A 20,666-nucleotide genomic window follows, 5' to 3' on the forward strand; every position below is an offset into this window, starting at 1 on the left:
CGAGCGAAAAGATTGGCCCCATACAATTGGACTGCATCCCTATATCATTTGATGACAGAATTATGCAGTATATATGGGGGATCAGCCCAATATGGCCATAGTTGGGCTTTGTTAAAAGAGTGTACTGCATCATCCTCGTCAAAGAGATGCACTGTATAGCAGTCGTTGCGCATCTCGATGAGGGGTTGCTCAAGATCCTTGACTGTAACCCCACTATTTGTCGAGACAAGCAGTTGGAGGTCGAGTTAGAGCCACTGTCCACGTGTTCCCGTGGCGTGTGCATGACAGCAGGATGTTTGGGCACTTGGGTGATCAAGTACTACCGGAAAGTGGCCATTAAGCGCTCTACCGGCCCAATATGAGTCAAGGTAACTTTTGTATAAAACTAACTTATATAATACAATTGTTCTATAAGTATTCTAATGCTAATGTCTTCTTCCTATTGTAGTGCTGAATGTGGGCATATGCCCTAAAATTGAGTTTCGACATTACCAACACCCCGATGTGGGTTGATGACGAAACAATGAGAGACTGTCGGAGGGCTGGGCTGTCGACTACTTCCATGGGCAGATGATCCATTTGAGTGAACAAAACCCAATAAGGTATGAAAGTTGGACTTTGAATTTTATAGTTTATGTGATGTTATGTTGATACTTGGGTTGTTGTGCTGATGCTGCGTGTCATGCTTATATGGAGCTTTACTGAAAGACACGAACTGAGTGAACTTCTCACCTACCCACACTGTAACTTATTTACTGTTTTTTTTTTATTACAAAAGTTGACGGTTTTGCAGGTTCCTGGCAACATGAGAGGAAACTTCTCAAACAAAGGCTGGTTGGCAAAAGGAAGGAGGCATCTGTAATAAAGGCTACTGGGAAGGCATGGTACAAACAATGATCTCAAGAGGTTGTTGGCAAACAGAATTCGAAAACTTCTCAGGCTGGTTGGCAGGAGAGCATCTGCAATAAAGGGATTGTGCAAAGGTGTTAGTGACATTAAACTCTTTGGCTCAAAAAGTAATTAAGGCAGTGTATAGAGAATTCTTGTGATGTGGCTCTTCTTGCGGCAATGTATAGGAATTTTTGTAAAGAATTGGACCTAACATTTGGGAGATAATTTTTTTTGTCCATATAAGATATCTCATTAGCAGGTTGAATTTACTATGTATGTGTGATCATTTGCTTCACCCAAGTCGAATAATGGTTTTTCAGCGTTTTATTTCATTTTGGTATCACTACAACGGTGTGATGTACTGGTGTGATTATTTATTCACCTAAGTTGGGGCTAATGTTACTTGTCCATATTTTCGATATTTGCCGCATCTCATGCCTATTTTTTATTTTTCTTTTCGATTACATTGATGTCTCTTATATTTTGATTTGTGATGAATTTGATTGATACAAATTCTTTTCGGATTTGGGAGGGAAATAGTGATGTACAAATATTTCCAAAATGACCAAGACTTTTCCAGATATGATCGCTTAAGCGATCTCAAATCGCTTAAACCCAGAGTCTTTATGAAGCATCGCTTAAGCGTACCAGCGATTACCCATCTGGGCAGATGTTCATTCTGCCCTGACAAAGATCGCTTAAGCGACGGAGACTCGATTAGGAAGCTCGCTTAAGCGATACATCTGGACAGATATTCATTCTGCCTAGGACAAGACGCTTAAGCGATCATAGATCTGGACAGATTCATTCTACCTTGGCCAGATCGCTTAAGCGATCAAGAGTGTTTTAACAAAAACACTTAAGCGATACAAATGGATGCTTAAGCTATTTTCGATCTGGGCATCTGCCGCGAGCTAGATCGCTTAAGCGACCAGAGAGTAAAAGCAATGAATCGCTTAAGTGATCATAGATCTGGGCAGATTCATTATGCCTTGCCAAGATCGTTTAAGCGATCAAGAGTATTTTACGAAATTGCTTAAGCGATAAATGAGATATTAAGCGATTTTCGATCTGGGCATCTGCCGCGAGTTAGATCCTTAGGCGATTACCGATCGTAAGCAACTAGAAAGTAAAGCAAGAATCACTTAAGTATTCCTATGTATTCGGATATTATTTATTGTATTTCAGAGCATCGGTTTAGCGATTAACGCTATGCTAAACATATAGGTTTATGTTCGTTCAGTGGACTCTGACCGTTATTATATTATATTAAACATATAGTTCTTTACAAATGTTTGAAACATATAGTATAGAATGTTTACGTCTATGCTAAACATATGGGTTTACAATTCGTTCAGTGGACTATGACCATTATTTATTTTATATTAAACTATAGCTCTTTTACGTCAGTATGAAACATATAAAGTGTCGAATGTTTACTCTATGCTAAACATATAGGGTTCCGATTCGTTCAGTGGACATGACCATATTGTATTTATTAAACATATACTTCTTTTTACAAATGTATAAAACAATAAGGTGTTGATGTTTACTCTATGTTAAACATATAGGGTTTACATTTTTCTTTGTTCACATAAAGGATGCGTTTGGTGAATATTCCTTAAATATTATAATCATATTCCCATATATTTTTTTTGTTTAATTATTTAGAAATATTAGTATTTTTTAAATAAATTTTAGACCCTTACGATTAATATTAATTTCATTAATACCGCCTGAAAAGTTTAAAAAGTAACAAAAACACCCCCACCCACCAAACTTCCCAGATTCCGCACCACCGAGGCTACAAAACGACCGCAATGGCCGGTAATTCACAGATGTGACATTTTCCGGCCGATCCACTGTGAATCTAGCCGAAAAAGGCCACACCGGGCCGTCAAAGGCCACATCGGCCGTCATCGACTTTTAAAAGAAATGGTTGACGTTGACAGTCAAGGACGGCCAAATCTTGGGCATCGTTGACCGAAACGAAGGCCATATGCGACGGCCAGATGTCTCATTTTTTGTCTGTCGATGGCCTAATCTGGCCGTGATCTAGCCTTTTCAGGCCATATCCGTGGTCAATCTAGCCGAAAAGACCATATCGACGCCATCAGCATGATCCGACCGCTATGCTTCATAACACCCTTTCCCGGTAGGATTCCGGCGGTGGTGGCCGGAATCTGGAAGTTGGGTAGGTGGGGGTGTTTTGTTAAATTTTTAAATCTTTCATTGGTCTTTAAGTGATCGTACTAAAAGGAACTTCGTTTACACAAATCACTTAAGCAATTGTAGATATCGCTTAAGCGATTCTTTTCTTTTTCACTTGGTCGATTAACGATCATGTGATTGGCAGAATCAAATCTGCCCAAGGGCAGGATCACTTAAGCGATTCTTGTCTTTTTGTCTTGGTCGATTAAGCGATCGTGGATCGCTTAAGCGATCCGTGATATCGCTTAATGATTCTTGTCTTTTTGTCTGGTCGATTAACGATCCGTGATATCGCTAAGCGATTCTGTCTTTTTGTCTGGTTGATTAAGCGATCTGCACTGGCAGAATCATCTGCCTAGGTGCACGTCGCTTAAGCGATCCGTGGTATCGCTAAGCGCCCTGTTGAAAAACCTTTGTTCTTAAGTGATTAGTCGCTTAAGCGATCATGGGCAATATATACTTTTCCTGCTTTTCTCCTAAATTTTGACAAACTAATAACCAACACGTATTAATTACATACTTTCTCTCAATTTGACAACCTAATTCCAAACTAAAATCACCAACAATATTAGGCCATGTACAAGAAATTAAAAGAATGATTTATTAAAGGTAACAATAAATTTATAACATCAATAATTGAAAACATAACTCATCAACGTGGCCTTGGCAACTCCCTAATTTCATCCTTCTTCAACCTAATTTTCTAGATCTGCATGTGATTGCTTTTGGCAACTGCTTCTCTTGTGGCCAGGTACTTGCAAATTGAGCACTTATTCATCTTCCGGGGAACCCCAAAGGCTGATGGAATACACTTACACTCTTTTCCTCCCCTTTGCTGTCTTCTTGAATGGCGGTGGATGATAATGTTAGCCCTCTCTGGCGGCACTACTCACTGCTCTTCTAGGAGGCACCAGATATATCTTTTCTAAATAAGCTAGCATGTCAGTGATCTGTCATATAGAGAGAGGAGCAAAGTTCCATGTAAATTCTTGAACCAAAATCGGCTTCCGTTGGTGTTTCAGTGAGCTAGTGCATGAGACAGGTAAACGTTGAATGTCAAACACTTTACAGCTGCAAGTTTTCTAACAAGTTAACTAGGTATCCAGACCATAGCCGCGTACAGTGAACTCTTGAGCATAAGAGGATAGAAAACATGCATTTGACATTTCCATATGTTCTTGCAATAATTTTTTCAGCTGACGGAACAAGGGTTGTAGTAAAATTATCTGACTCCGTACGACCTCATGGAACCACCGTGCAATGTCCTTTGGATTGCATCAAATAGTCAACTATTGAAACTCTCTTTCTATTAACAACTTCGAATCATGGACTCGGCTATGTTCGTGGTCATGACATCAAACCTTCTTCCAGGAAAGTAAGCTCTACTTCATCGCTTGAAACCAACATCATGCTGAAGATACTTAGCAACTCTATCATCCTTGATTCGGATTTGCTAGAAGTGTCCTCGAACGCATCAATCCGTAAGCTTTTGCTGCCATGTAGTATGTTGAAGGAGGCCAGCACACTAAACTTTTGTTTATGTTCTCACCAAGGTGCCTCATCCAGAATCCATATATGCTTACGTAAATAGTGGCAATCCCCTTCTTTATAAACTGTGTGCCTATCGGATATTATGACAACTCGTCAGTGTCAGGCACTATCGTACGTACTGCTGAAAAACCAAGTCCACGACTCATCTTCTCAGAGTCACCACACACCATGCAACGGATATGTGTATTCTCGTGTCCTGTGAGTGGCCACCAACAATGTACCTCCAACTTTCTCGTCACAAAGCGACCATCAACAGTAACACCTTTCTCATGTTTACAAAACCCCTTATAGCAACCGTAAGCAACAAAAAATATTTAAACATCATATTCCTGTCCCACTCAAAGCCGTCTTGCTACCTTGGTTTGTCAACTCAAGCATATACACTACGTTCTAATACTGCGTACCCGTGCTCGGCGTGCCCCTCACAAAATCTTGTGCATGTTGTCTCCCTTTCCACACTTCCAGTAACTAACAACACGTCCCAACTCGTGCGCATAAGTCTCTAAATGTCTTTAGAGATGAACCAACCGACTTTTGACAAATTGTCCAATAACTCAACAGACCTTGTAAAGCGGAGCGGTTCAATCCAGAGCTTGAGAAGGACCTGTTAGACCTGGACAATGGTATAGACGACGAAGCAGAGGCACGTGACTCACGTGCTTCGTTGAGCCGGTCTGTGAAGGGAGATGATTATAACGATGAAGAATGGGAGATAAAATGCAATATTGGCTTGGATTGTACGCTTGATTACGAGGTATGTGTCTTTCTCTTTCACTATATTAATATGTTTTTTTGTTTATTACTTTCGAGTAAGTTTTATTTATGATTGATACTGAAGCATTGAAGCTATAAATCTTTAAAAATGTATTAATTTTTTACTTTTTTCTATAAAGTAGATATCTCTACGGAATGCTATTCATTAGTTACTGAGTTTGAATTATAAGGCTTTCTTTCAAATGTTTCTTGAGCTAAATTATGATAATACGCGTTGGTGATTTGAACTACACTGGGTAGGAAGTTATTTTATGTTCACTGGAAATGAATTCGAAACTGAATTAATGGATTTTTGAACATGTATTCGACAGGACAAGGTGTAAGCAAACTTGTGTAAGTGTGAACCTATTTTTCAAGTAATCCAATATTCGAAGTACTGTATTTATAATTGATGGGAGATTTTTCTCTTTCAAATGCTTTGGAGAGGATAAACCATCTTATGCTAGGATTTCAGAAGAGTAATCTTTATAAGAAAATTTCCAATTAGCATCAGAGAATTTTAGTTTGTTGATTGTGAAAATATTTTTGTTGAGTTTCTCCTCAAACTATTTGTTAAGGCCAGGACTAATGTGGTAAAATCTCATGGAGGTTGGGAAGGTCGGCTGCTATTTGAACTATTAAAATAATGAGTTTGTAACCCAAGATAGTGTCATTTATACATTTTTTCACATTATTGAATGTGCAAACAAATATGTGATCATGTTTGGATCTGAGCGGTGGATTGAGGTTTTCTTGTATTTTCATTGGAAAATCAAAGGGTCTCAGCAAGGGTTTGTGATATTTATTATCTAACTGGAGATTTTATACAGGAAGAGGAAGACCAGTTTGACAAAGTGGCTGTTGGCGAGGAAAAGACTGGAGATCGCTTATATATGAAGGATGTAAATGACTATGTGACAGATGCAGATTGTTGTGATGAACTTCCAGACTCAGTAAAGGATTTCTCTAGGGATCCTCGTGCCAATCATATTGCTGCTAAAATTCGACTGAAAGAAGATGCAGAAGCTGCAAAGAAAATTGGCTTTTTACGGGTATCTGAGCAAGATGCACCTTCTGGTATGGATACTCAGAGTCAGAATAACACTGAGGAGGGTAGCCTGAAACCAATTCTGAAGAGGGGGGATAACCCTTCTGATTCAAAGCCTCGAAAGCGTGTCCGGTTTGATTCCGAATGTAAAGACAGAGTTGATGAGAACACCAACAGGGAAGAAGCTATGGTCTCAAATGAAGCGTTTACTTCACCTCCGGATTATCCTTCTGGGATTCCAGATTATATGCGCAATCCGTCCAAGTATACTTGTTATACTTTTGATTCAGATGATATCGATGATAAATCTAACGCGCAAGCCTATATGGACTTCCTTAATATGGTAAAGAAAAATACTACAGAATCACCAGCAGAAGATGATTCCGGCGGTCTTCCCAAAACAGTTACTTTTATTCCAAAGAAAAAAACAGGTGATGCTACAATGACAGAAAATAATACCAAGTCAAAGCAAAATCAAGATGATACTAGTAAGGAGTCAACGTATAAGAGAGGCTTGCCTATAGGAATTCCTGCTGCTGATGAAGAATATGATGAAGTATGTGCCATGGACGAAGATGAACCAGAAACTGCTGCTAATAAAACCGTTGGTTCACAAAAATCAGGCCGCCGATATCGGATGAAAGTCAAGTCAGATTTGGAGTAGACTTGTTTACCTGATGAAAATCCTGATAATTTATCGAGGAACCATTGTAACTTGTCATGTAATAATTTTAAGGGAGAACTACATTTTCCCACTCAAGGTTTGGTGAAACGGCATTTTTTCACGAGCTAAGTTTCAAAATGACATTTTACCACCCTTCATTAGGTTCTGTTAGGATTTTCTGTTAATATTTGATTGAAAATACAAAAATACTTTTAAATATTTAACTTTATAATTTTTATTAATTTGCATATCAATTGAGTTAGTTACTAATATACCCACTCTTTAAATATAAATAACTAATATACCCTCAATTATATATAGGTACGTAAATTACTAATTTGTCTTTCTAATTTTTTATTAAATATAATTTTTAAATGAATGAACTTATCATTGAATTTTTTAAAATTTAAAACTTTCATGATCACCACTTTGTCCTTATAGTTATTGCAACCTTAAACTGACATTTATATTTAAGTTTTGTCAATTTAAATCCAAATAAAGCTAAGTATTAACATTACTAATATCTGAAAAATAAGAATCCAGATCATACAGATCATAAAATTGCAGTGCATATATATATATATATATATATGGGGAATTTAATACAAAGAAAGCAGATTTCCACAAATTTTTTGCAAAGATAAAAAATGATACTATAGAATTAATAGAGAAGCAAAAGTGTATAACTAAGGGGGTGTTTGTCTGAACTCATAAGCCGATCAAACTAGCTTATAAACTCTAAAATTAAGTTGACATGTTTGTTTATAACTTTTTTAGACTTATATGTTGATTTATAAGCAAAAAAAAAAAAAAAAAAAAACAAGATTTTTTTTTTTTTTTTGGGCAGCTTATAAGCTAATTTAACCAAGTATATTACCACATTATCCCTATTTAATTTTAAAATTTCATGATATAATTTTTTATTTGATAAAATAATATAATATCCTTTTAGTCATTTTAATAATAAAATATACTTATAAATCACATTTAACCAAACGCGTCAACTACTTATCAATCACTTATAAGTATTTTAACCAAACACGTAACTACTTAAAATTTTAAATGCTTATAAGCTCAAATTAGCTTATAAGCACTAGTTGCTTATAAGCTAATTTTCATAAGTTCAGCCAAACAAACTCTAAGTAGTCACAAATTACAAAAATTACAGAAAGGAAGCTTTGCTTTATCTGATCAGGGGCTTTAATTTTATAACGATTACACCCAACCTTGTCAACATATTAAATATATTTTCCCCTTCTAAGTAACTGCTTCCAAAACCTGTCCTGGAAGTGGAAATAATGTCCTCTATCAAAACGGTAAATTCTTGGAATACTTCAATCACTTTACTTTCATGATATCTCCATCTTTCTAACATCAGCTCTACACTTGAAATCATAGCTAGAATCATACCCTATGCAGAAAAATATACCATTATTTAGGCTTCATTTGTTTCGCTTTTGGAAATACTATTATTAGTATTCTCAAAAAAATTAAACAGTAAAATATCATTATTCCCAAAATATTATTTTATATTTTTTAATTTCTTTTAAACCTCCTAAATTTATTAATTTAACTAAACACCCCCAATTATTTTTTTTAGAAATTGCAAAAACACTTCAGCCACCCTCCAGTGGTGGTGGCCGGCTATCCATATTTAATGGGTGGGTTGGGGGTGTTTTTGTTAACTTTTAATATCTTATTATAGGAGTGTTTAGTAAATAAACAAACATATGAGATATTTTTGTTAATTTCTAAATCCTACATCGTAATACCCGCCCAATTTAACTTTTTTCAAAATATTATTCTAAAAACTATCAGAATAATGAACCAAACGGAGCCTTAGTATTCTGTCAATTGAACAAAGAACATCAAAGTAGCCACCAAACAAGGCAAAATTTGTAACTAATCCCATCAAAATAACCATCAATTGAAAAGAGAACAACAAAATAACCACCAAACATAAAAGTAACCATCAAAATAACCATCATTCTTTAATACTAGGCCAAACAATGTTGAAAGATAAATTATGACTGTCCCATCACCACCACAAATTTATAAATCAATTAGAATTATATTGGCTAATATATAGGGCTCAATCATATTCCGTGGACTATCAAAGACAACTATAAAATTAATACTCATAAAAACATGATCACAATTTTCTTAAACTATCATGATGTAACAGCCATTGAATAATAAGCCAAACGTGTGCAACGCTATAAAAGAACTGAAGATAATGCATAATAATAAGCCAAACCTGAGCATGTAAATCCAGGTCTGGTTGCTTACTAGAATCTAATTTCTTGATGGCTGTAGACTACCCACTTCTCAGAACACCGAAAAGCACTCTTCCATATGAGTCCTGACCAATTAATGAGTCTTTATTAAAGTTATCTATTTTTTCCTTGAGTTAATCAATTGAAATGTTGATTTGGAATTTTTTTTACGCTTAGCAATAAAAAAAATAAGGATGAAACAAACAATACCACTTTTAATAAATCAAAATTGCTACCTGCTGTAGTGAACATTTATTTAAGTGTCAGCCAAATGTTCAACCTAGAACCAGATCTAGTATCCAAACTATTTTCAAATGACCAGTGTCTAACTCTCTAAAACAATGTAAAAACCACTCATCACTACAACAGGCCAGATTAATGTCTGACCACTGAAAGAAACCAACTACTGATGTACAAATAAGAGTCAAATCTTAATTATACTTACTTATAGAAATACTAAGAGATCTACTAACTCTTTGCTGATAGTTACATCACTAACAACAACTAAGATTCCAAAGCAATCTCAACTCCTTTATACATGCCATCAAGAAGGTAACAGATTATTATAACATTAATAACAAATGGAGATCCTCAATTTTACAACATAAGGGAAAAAAATGTCAAATGGACTTTTGATGTCAATAACTTTAGAATAAAAAATGGCATTACAGAGTAAAAAATCATCCTTAATGAAATGAATCCTTAGAACACGTTCCCAAAATGAGTATTATGTGCACTCAGAATGGAAATAGCCTATATTGTTCAGATCTGGCAAATACAAATTTAGATATACTGAGGAACAAAGAATACTATCTAACCTGCTCAAGGCTATTGTAATCATCATTTATCTTTGAATATTTCCTCTCTAAATTCCTTTTTGACTCAGGGCCCACCCATAGTCATTTTGAGGAGGCGTATAATGCTGTTGTGACACATAATCTTGGCTTGGTTAAGCATAAGGTTGAGCATATGGTGGCAATGGATAATTGTGATTACACCATGAACGCGAACTAGATCTAAAAGATGACTGTCGAGAACTTGTTCGTTTTGGAAGTATCCCACCCAACAACTATTTGACTGATAGATATTTGGAAATATCAAGCAAATATAAACATAATTAAGAGAGCTTATTTAAAAGGACCTTTTCAAGCAGATTCAATACCTTGAAAACACAAGCTGAACAGAAATGAAAATCTCAATGACGCAATCTACCACATATTTAATGACAACAAAATTGATTGAAAACTACTCAATCATCTTATATCAATATAATAAAGATAGGAAACAATACCATTAGAAGCGAAATCAACAATGTATAATAACGATACAACATCTTAATGCTACAATTTAAGCAATATAAACTCCAAAATGTTTCTAAATTCAATCAAAGCTTTGCAAAGTTTGGTCATCGAGCAGTTACTACAAATAAAAGTAGATAAATTTTTTACTACTTAGTCCTTACATAACCTAACAATGCATTTCCTCTAAATTCGAAACTACTCATTATCTTTAACTCCAAATTTAACAAGAATAGTGAATACCCAACTAAGCTTCTGATGAGTTCAGATTTTCACCACCATTTCCAACCCAAAAAACAAAAAGCAACGACAGTTGAAGTAAACACACTTGTTAAAAGAGAGGAAACGGAAAGGGAAAATCTATATGTGTATTGTAGAATATAAGTTGAGATAGACATACCTTAGTGAAATTTTGTAAGGTTCTATAACAAGGTTACAAAGTTGAGAGTGGGTGTCAATGGGCGGAAATACCCATGCCAAAGTGGTGCTGTAGTTTATTAAAAAAGTAGGTCAAACAAAAGATGAAAAAAAGCCGACATGGTATATCTATGATGGGCAGGGGTGGAGATGTGTTGATCGCAAAACCAATAACCTTAGATCGCAATGGCTTCAGTTACAGAGAGCAAAGAGAAAAGGCAGCCGACCATTCAGGCGACACTCATCGAGATTTCAATTTTTTATTGGGAAAATTTAGTTGCCCCAACCATCCCAAGCTTCTATTTAAGAAAATGACCTTGAAACTGTTTTTCATTTTTTTTTTAATTTAGAGAAGATGACATGGCATAGTTAGGATTAACTAAATACGTAAAATGAGTTAAAATAAAAAGATTAAAACATATGTGGGTTGAACAAAAATAATAAAAGTTTTTAAAACTTGAAATTTCTCAAAACAACCCCCACTAACCATTCACCTCGCTTAATCGAAATTCATTAGAGCAAAAAGCGATTTCTTGAACCAAAGGGAGACAGTGTGATTTCCGATCGAACCCGCAAATTTCCACACCATATTCAATCGTAAACTCAATTTCTTGAACCCTAAACGGAATATAGTCGCGATTTTCGATCGATTTCTTGAACCCTAAAGTTGATTTCTTGAACCCTAAATGGAATCTGCGTGATTTCCGGCGATACAGCCCATATTTCCGATCCAAACTACAAATTTTCACACCAAATTCAATCCAAAACCATGGCTGACACTCACAATGACGAGGAAAACCCAACGCCACTTCGAATCCTAGATTCTGGTGGCGCAAACAGTTCAACGGCTGCTCCGGTGGATCATCCGATCAGTGAAGGTGGTCGACAGGCAGAAGAGACGCCGGCGGCACAAGAACAAAGGGAAGAATCGGCAAACGGTTCTGAAGACGAGGAGTCAGGCGAGAATTTAGGCCATGAGGAGGATTCCAGCGAGAATTCAGGGCAAGAGGAGGAGTCCGACGAGAATTCAAGCCAGGAGGAGTCTTCCGAGGATTCAGGCGACGAGGAGGAGGTCGGCGAGAACGAGCAGGGCGCCGAAGAAAGGGTACATTCTGAACTGTCGCTTAAGCAATCATTTGTATCGCTTAAGCGATTAACCTCTTTTACTCCATCTGCCTAGATCTAAGATCGCTTAAGTGATCATTTATATTGCTTAAGCGATTGATTAAGTTGCCTCTTGGTCGCTTAAACGATTTCAGATCGCTTAAGCAATTTTTTCAAGGCAGAATCATAGATAGAAGATCACTTAAGCGATTGTTTGTGTCGTTTAAGAGATTCTTTTAGTTTACTCTTGGTCGCTTAAGCGATTTCAAATCGCTTAAGCGATCTTGCATGAGGCAGAGTCAAGATCTCTTAAGTGATCTGAAATCGCTTAAGCGACCACAGTGGTAATTTTTTGTTGATGATATTTTGTTTATTAGTTGTTTTGGTTTATTTTTATTGCTGACATTTTGTTTATATCGATTGTGTAGATTGTGCGGACCGTAAACTATACAGACTACGAGTTGGACCTTATAAGCGATAAGGTGCCCTACTTCCCTGCAAGGGTGACCGTCAGGTCAAGTTGGAAAGTTTTTGACAGAATACAGGACATTTTAGATGGAATTACGCATGGTAAAAGAGATTTCAGTCGCACTTGTTTCAGTCAGTTTTTAGGACTCGGAAATCATTGGGAAAAGGCATTTTGGGGGCAAGGAGTGCATTACATGTTGTTGCACTCATTAAGATGCAATTAAAAAAAAAAAATGTGTTTTGTGATGGGCGGAAAGCCACTACGTTTTGGCATGATGGAATATGCCTTGTTGACGGGTTAGGATGTGTGGAAGTGCTAGATAAGAAGGCAGAGGCAGTAAAGAATAGTCGGGGAGCCAAACAGTTTTATAATAAGGTTTTGTAGGGGGATAAGTCTATTACAGCACAGGTATTAGAGAATAGGCTAGAAACAGTTGAATTTACTGATACAGAGAAGATAAAAGTGTGCTTGGTTTTGTTTTTAGATTCGATCTTATTGGCTGGTGATTCAACAAAAGTTGTTGAGAAGATTGGTTGTTGTTTGCAAGCAACTTGAAGTTCTTTAATTCTTATCCCTGGGGACTGAAATCATATGAGCGAACCATCAACAGCCTGAAAAAAGTAGACATGGCGTTAAAGCAGTCCCAATGGGAGGGGAAAGATAAACCAAGCACGTACAATTTGTTTGGCTTCCCATGGGCAATACAGGTAAATATTAATAGCTTTTTGTTATATTTTTTGTAACATATGTTTTTGAATTATGATATGGACTGTTTTTTTTTTCACAATGTAGGCTTGGATGTACGAGGCCATCCCTATCTTCGCTAAGGAGGGGGGTAGAGGAGCAACAGTTTGGATGTGTAATAGCAATTTCCTAGGATGTTGCGATGGCATGTCCAGAGGTACACCCATTCAGATTACGAGCAAATAGACGTTGAGATTCAAGCGACTGGGGTAAGATTAAAGGACTAAGCTTTTGAATATGCAGTTGCTTTAAAATGTCGCTTCAATCTGATTGATTTTGTTTCTTATTGCAGGGAGTCGTTCGTCCCTTTCTCACCACTACTGGGGCTAAAGTGGAAGAGGACTATGTCAAATCTTTCAACACACTGGAGGATGCAAGCGATGAACAGATATACCGTTTGATGCGAGACCTAAAAGGGGTCACGCATGTGATGGCAGTTGCGGGGCCACTGCTTCACAACGTGGTTGATGCCGAGGAGGATGAAGCTCCAATCGGCCGAAGGTCTGAGGAGGAGGAGGAGAAGAGGGAGTGATAGCGTGCCGAATGCACCAAATTAATTAACCTTACTGACCGAACTAATGAATGTATAAGGGCAAGCAAGGGTCGATCCCACAGGGAATGACTCGATTAATTATATATCTAAAACACTAAAACAACAGAACGCAAATTAAACTCTAAACGGTAAACTTGACAACAGTAATAAGGGGGATTTGTATCAAAGCAAACTAAAGTAGAACAGGAAATAAAATATCAGGTTAAACAATCGCTCTCAGTTCAAGATCCACCTAAACATGCATTGGACATAAAGTAACCGTAACACTGTTCTATCTCATCATTATGAAACTACTGACCCTAGGAAACAACAAGTCTGTTACCCAAATTCTCCTTAGTTTGTCACTACCGAAACAAGCTCTTCGAGTAGATACTAACCCTTGAACAACCTAGAACAAGCTCTCTAATTTAATTCAATGGCAGCCTTAAGAATTAGGAGAATAGATCAATCTAAGCAACAATCATGCAAGCTCGGATTATTTAACTTAGGTATGTTATTCAAGACAATAGACCGAAAACTTGTCCATAATCAGCTATCATCATGTGTCACTCGTTGAATAGAAAAGAGACAATTACAGATCACAATTCCTAATTCTAACAGGTAAATTTGATTAACAATTTAGCAGGCCAAAACTAAATCACTCAACAAACAAACAATTAAAACAGAAATAACATAAACAATTCCAATAAAAACGAGATTAAGAACAATGTTACTGAGGTTAGATTACACAATGACATGAAATTAGGCTTCAAATCCCTTGAACTGAAGAAGGAAATTAGCCGCACATCTTGATCTAGAACGCAAAAACTCTACAGAATTCAAACTCTACTGTCCTCCCCCCGTTTAACCTCAAAACTTCTAATTAAATAACATGTTTTCCTTAATTCTTCCCCAAGATCACGGAATTTTTCCTGGAGTTTCCTAGAAGATAGACTTCAGATTGATAAAATCTGATCAGATATGGATTCCAGAATTCGTCTCCAACTTGCACCAGGATTCTCGCAATGTAAAAGATCTTTTCTGGGCTCATCACTTCATAAAATTGTATTCTAGGATGTGTAGATGAATCTGGGCTTGAATCACCCGTTTTCGATATCTGACGCTCCAGTTAGGCCCGTTCGAAGATTCACTGCTCAGCTAAGGACACTTCTGCGACTAGGATTCCAGGTCCGGTTTTGCAACAACTACTGAGAACCCAAACGAACTCGGATTCTTGCCCATAATACCTTCCTGAAAAGCTTGATTCGTCTACTTTAATTATGAAGACCACTTTGCAATTGAGGAATCTATCTCCCTGAAAAACCTGGAAAACGCAGCACTGGTCAGAATAACGAAAAATCTGGAAAATCTGGAATTTCCTAATCTTTTATCACTTACTTCCTAAGTCTATCCAACTATGCCAAACTCACAAAAACTCTAATCAATTCAAATAGGCATAAAACATAACAAAAACATAATATGGAAAGAATAAAAATTATCAATTACACTCTTATCAGGGAGGAAGAGGTTGTAGCCTCAGCAAACCGGTACAACAAGTACCGCTTTGCTGAGACATCGGCATTGGGAGAATGAGGTTGTTGACCTCAAAACGGCCTGTTTGAGAGTTTACAACAGCCGTTTATGCAAGGTTTGAGAAGAGGAAGAGTGCATGAAAAGGGTGGAAGAGAAAGTGGATAAGTGGGAGAGAAAGTTGGTACAGTGAGGAGAAGTTGGTACAATTGAGGGAAAGTTGGTGGAGAATTAAAGGCAGTTGAAGTGCAAACTGGCTTGAAAAGAGAGAGCCGAAAGAGCAAGTTTGTGAAATCGCCTTACATGGTAGTGACAAGGTAAAGAAGAAGAAAATAAGAAACAAATGGAGGAAGAACCAAAAATAGGGGAGGTTGGGGAGGAAGTGGGGCGGTGATAATGGAGGAGGGCGAGGTGGGAGGCGAAGGAAGCGGGGATGTAAAAATGGAGGAAGTGGAGGAGTGGGCAAGGGAAATTGCACTCAAATATCGATTTGTATAGGCCAATGAGGAAAAAAAAAACTCTTCTATGCCTATTACAATGGATCAGGAAGTAATGGCCAATAAAGTGTAAGACAGGAGATTATCCCCGGGAATGGTTTCAGAAGTGTTGACGATGGGCACGTGGCTTGAGGACTCGGTGAGTTATTTTCGCTTAATTTTCCTTATTTTTGCCTATGTTTTCCAACTTATCTTGTTGTTTTTATTTGATGTAGCACATCGATGAGATATTGGTACGTATGAGGCTACGATAGACTACTGATGGTGATCTATTGTATCCCAACTGTGTCCTCACTGATGTGGCGTTTGGCCAAAGGCTTGTTTCGGCATATCGCACTTTAATTAAAAATGGCGTTGCTAGTGATGCAGTAAAAGGACCGAAGCGAAAAAGATTGGCCCCAGTACAATTGGACTGCATCCCTGATGATTATCATTTTGATGACAGAATTATGCAGTTATATGGGGGATCAGCCCAAATATGGCCATAGTTGGGCTTTTGTTAAAAGAGTGTACTGCATCATCCTCGTCAAAGAGATGCACTGTATAGCAGTCGTTGCGCATCTCGATGAGGGGTTGCTCAAGATCCTTGATCTGTAACCCCACTATTTGTCGAGACAAGCAGTTGGAGGTCGAGTTAGAGCCACTGTCCACGTGTTCGTGGCTGTTGCATGACAGCAGGATGTTTGGGCACTTGGGTGATCAAGTACTAACCGGAAAGTGGCCAATTAAGCGCTCTACCGGCCCAAAAATGAGTCAAGGTAACTTTTGTATAAAACTAACTTATATATCAATTGTTCTATAAGTTTATTCTAATGCTAATGTCTTCTTCCTATTGTAGTGCTGAATGTGGGGCATATGCCCTAAAATTTATGAGTTCGACATTACCAACCCGATGGATGGGTTGAATGACGAAACAATGAGAGACTGTCGGGAGGGCTGGGCTGTCGACTACTTCCATGGGCAGATGGATCCATTTGAGTGAACAAAACCCAATAAAAAGGTATGAAAGTTGGACTTTGAATTTTATAGTTTATGTGATGTTGATGTTGATACTTGGGTTGTGGTGCTGATGCTGCAGGTGTCATGCTTATATGGAGCTTTACTGAAAGACACGAACTGAGTGAACTTCTCACCTACCACACACGTAACTTATTTACGGTTTTTTTTTATTTACAAAAGTTGACGGTTTGCAGGTTCTGGCAAACAATGAGAGGAAACTCTCAAACAAAGGCTGGTTGGCAAAAGGAGAGGAGGCATCTGTAATAAAGGCTACTGGGAAGGCAGGTACAAAACAATGATCTCAAAGAGGTGGTGGCAAACAGAATTCGAAAACTTCTCAAAGGCTGGTTGGCAGGAGGAGGCATCTGCAATAAAGGGATTGTGCAAAGGTGTTAGTGACATTAAACTCTTTGGCATCAAAAAGTAAATTAAAGGCAGTGTATAGGAAATTCTTGTGTTGTGGCTCTTCTTGCGGCAATGTATAGGAAATTTTTGTAAAGAATTGGACCTAACATTTGGGAGATAATTTTTTTTGTCCATATAAGATATCTCATTAGCAGGTTGAATTTACTATGTATGGTGTGATCATTTGCTTCACCCAAGTCGAATAATGGTTTTTCAGCGTTTTATTTCATTTTGTGTATCACTACAACGTGTGATGTACTGGTGTGATTATTTGATTCACCTAAGTTGGGGCTAATGGTTAACTTGTCCATATATTTCGATATTTGCCGCATCTCATGCCTATTTTTTATTTTCTGTTTCGATTACATTGATGTCTCTTATATTTTGATTTGTGATGAATTTGATTGATACAAATTCTTTTCGGATTTGGGAGGGAAATGAGTGATGTACAAATATTTCCCAAATGACCAAGACTTTTCCAGATATGATCGCTTAAGCGATCTCAAATCGCTTAAACGACCAAGAGTCTATTATGAAGCATCGCTTAAGCGATACAGCGATTACCCATCTGGGCAGATGTTCATTCTGCCCTGACAAAGATCGCTTAAGCGACGGAGACTCGATTAGGAAGCATCGCTTAAGCGATACATCTGGACAGATATTCATTCTGCCTAGGACAAGATCGCTTAAGCGATCATAGATCTGGACAGATTCATTCTACCTTGGCCAAGATCGCTTAAGCGATCAAGAGTGTTTTACAAAAATCACTTAAGCGATACAAATGGATAGCTTAAGCTATTTTCGATCTGGGCATCTGCCGCGAGCTAGATCGCTTAAGCGACCAGGAGTAAAAGCAATGAATCGCTTAAGTGATCATAGATCTGGGCAGATTCATTATGCCTTGGCCAAGATCGTTTAAGCGATCAAGAGTATTTTACGAAAATTGCTTAAGCGATATAAATGGATAGTTTAAGCGATTTTCGATCTGGGCATCTGCCGCGAGTTAGATCGCTTAGGCGATTACCGATCGCTTAAGCAACTAGAAGTAAAAGCAAAGAATCACTTAAGTATTCCTATGTATTCGGATATTATTTATTGTATTTCAGAGCATCGGTTTAGCGATTAACGCTATGCTAAACATATAGGGTTTATGATTCGTTCAGTGGACTCTGACCGTTATTATATTTATATTAAACATATAGTTCTTTTACAAATGTTTGAAACATATAAGGTATAGAATGTTTACGTCTATGCTAAACATATAGGGTTTACAATTCGTTCAGTGGACTATGACCATTATTATATTTATATTAAACATATAGCTCTTTTACGTCAGTATGAAACATATAAAGTGTCGAATGTTTACGTCTATGCTAAACATATAGGGTTTACGATTCGTTCAGTGGACTATGACCATTATTGTATTTATATTAAACATATACTTCTTTTACAAATGTATAAAACATATAAGGTGTTGAATGTTTACGTCTATGTTAAACATATAGGGTTTACGATTTTTCTTTGTTCAGAACATAAAGGATGCGTTTGGTTGAATATTCCTATAAATATTATAAATCATATTCCCATAATATTTTTTTGTTTAATTATTTAGGAAATATTAGTATTTTTTAAATAAATTTTAGACCCATTAACTGAATTAATTTCATTAATACCGCCTGAAAAAGTTTAAAAAGTAACAAAAACACCCCCACCCACCAAACTTCCCAGATTCCGGCACCACCGAGGGCTACAAACGACCGGCAATGGCCGGTAATTCACAGATGTGACATTTTCCGGCCAGATCCACTGTGAATCTAGCCGAAAAAGGCCACACCGGGCCGTCAAAGGCCACATCGGGCCGTCATCGACTTTTAAAAGAAATGGTTGACGTTGACAGTCAAGGACGGCCAAATCTTGGGCATCGTTGACCGAAAACGAAGGCCATATGCGACGGCCAGATGTCTCATTTTTTGTCTGTCGATGGCCTAATCTGGCCGTGATCTAGCCTTTTCAGGCCATATCCGTGGTCAATCTAGCCGAAAAAGACCATATCGACGCCATATCAGCATGATCCGACCGCTATGCTTCATAACACCCTTTCCCGGTAGGATTCCGGCGGTGGTGGCCGGAATCTGGGAAGTTGGGTAGGTGGGGGTGTATTTGTTAAATTTTTAAATCTTTCATTGGTCGATTAAGTGATCGTACTAAAAGGAACTTCGTTTACACAAAGTCACTTAAGCAATTGTAGATATCGCTTAAGCGATTCTTTTCTTTTTCACTTGGTCGATTAAGCGATCATGTGATTGGCAGAATCAAATCTGCCCAAGTGCATGATCACTTAAGCGATTCTTGTCTTTTTGTCTTGGTCGATTAAGCGATCGTGGATCGCTTAAGCGATCCGTGATATCGCTTAAGTGATTCTTGTCTTTTTGTCTTGGTCGATTAAGCGATCCGTGATATCGCTTAAGCGATTCTTGTCTTTTTGTCTTGGTTGATTAAGCGATCTTGCACGTGGGCAGAATCATCTGCCTAGGTGCACGATCGCTTAAGCGATCCGTGGTATCGCTTAAGCGACCCTGTTTGAAAAACCCTTTGTTTCTTAAGTGATATAATTAGTCGCTTAAGCGATCATGGGCAATATATACTTTTCCTGCTTTTCTCCTGAATTTTGACAAACTAAAATTACCAACACGTATTAATTGCATACTTTCTCCTCAATTTGACAACCTAATTCCAAACTAAAATCACCAACAAATATTTAGGCCATGTAACAAGAAATATAAAGAATGATTTATTAAAGGTAACAATAAAATTTATAACATCAATAATTGAAAACAATAACTCATCAACGGTTGGCCTTGGCAACTCCCTGAATTTCATCCTTCTTCAAACCTAATTTTCTAGATCTGCATGTGATTGCTTTTGGCAACTGCTTCTCTTGTGGCCAGGTTACTTGCAAATTGAGCACTTATTCATCTTCCGGGGAACCTCAAAGGCTGATGGAATACACTTAACTCTTTTTCTCCCCTTTGCTGTCTTCTTGAATGGCGGGTGGATGATAATGTTAGCCATCTCTGGCGGCACTACTCACTGCTCTTCTAGAGGCACCAGATATATCGTTTCTAAATAAGCTAGCATGCAGTGATCTGTCATATAGAGAGAGGAGCAAAGTTCCATGTAAATTCTTGAACCAAAATCCGGCTTCCGTTGGTGTTTCAGTGATGCTAGTGCATGAAGACAAGGTAAACGTTGAATGTCAAACACTTTACAGCTGCAA

At 37.5% G+C, this 20,666-nt stretch overlaps 1 protein-coding gene across 1 annotated transcript; it reads left to right on the forward strand.

Moving 5' to 3' along the window:
• Positions 1 to 4,735: 4,735 nt before the first annotated feature.
• On the forward strand, positions 4,736 to 7,214 carry LOC116146127. Its single transcript, XM_031431536.1, has 3 exons — positions 4,736 to 4,764; positions 5,215 to 5,407; positions 6,237 to 7,214. Exons 1-3 carry the CDS (start codon positions 4,736 to 4,738, stop codon positions 7,116 to 7,118), a joined length of 1,104 nt encoding a protein of 367 aa, XP_031287396.1. The 3' UTR covers positions 7,119 to 7,214.
• The last annotated feature ends 13,452 nt before the right edge of the window (positions 7,215 to 20,666 follow it).

Source organism: Pistacia vera, unplaced genomic scaffold (assembly GCF_008641045.1).
Source record: "Pistacia vera cultivar Batoury unplaced genomic scaffold, PisVer_v2 Contig472, whole genome shotgun sequence".
In the NCBI taxonomy this organism is placed as follows: domain Eukaryota; kingdom Viridiplantae; phylum Streptophyta; class Magnoliopsida; order Sapindales; family Anacardiaceae; genus Pistacia; species Pistacia vera.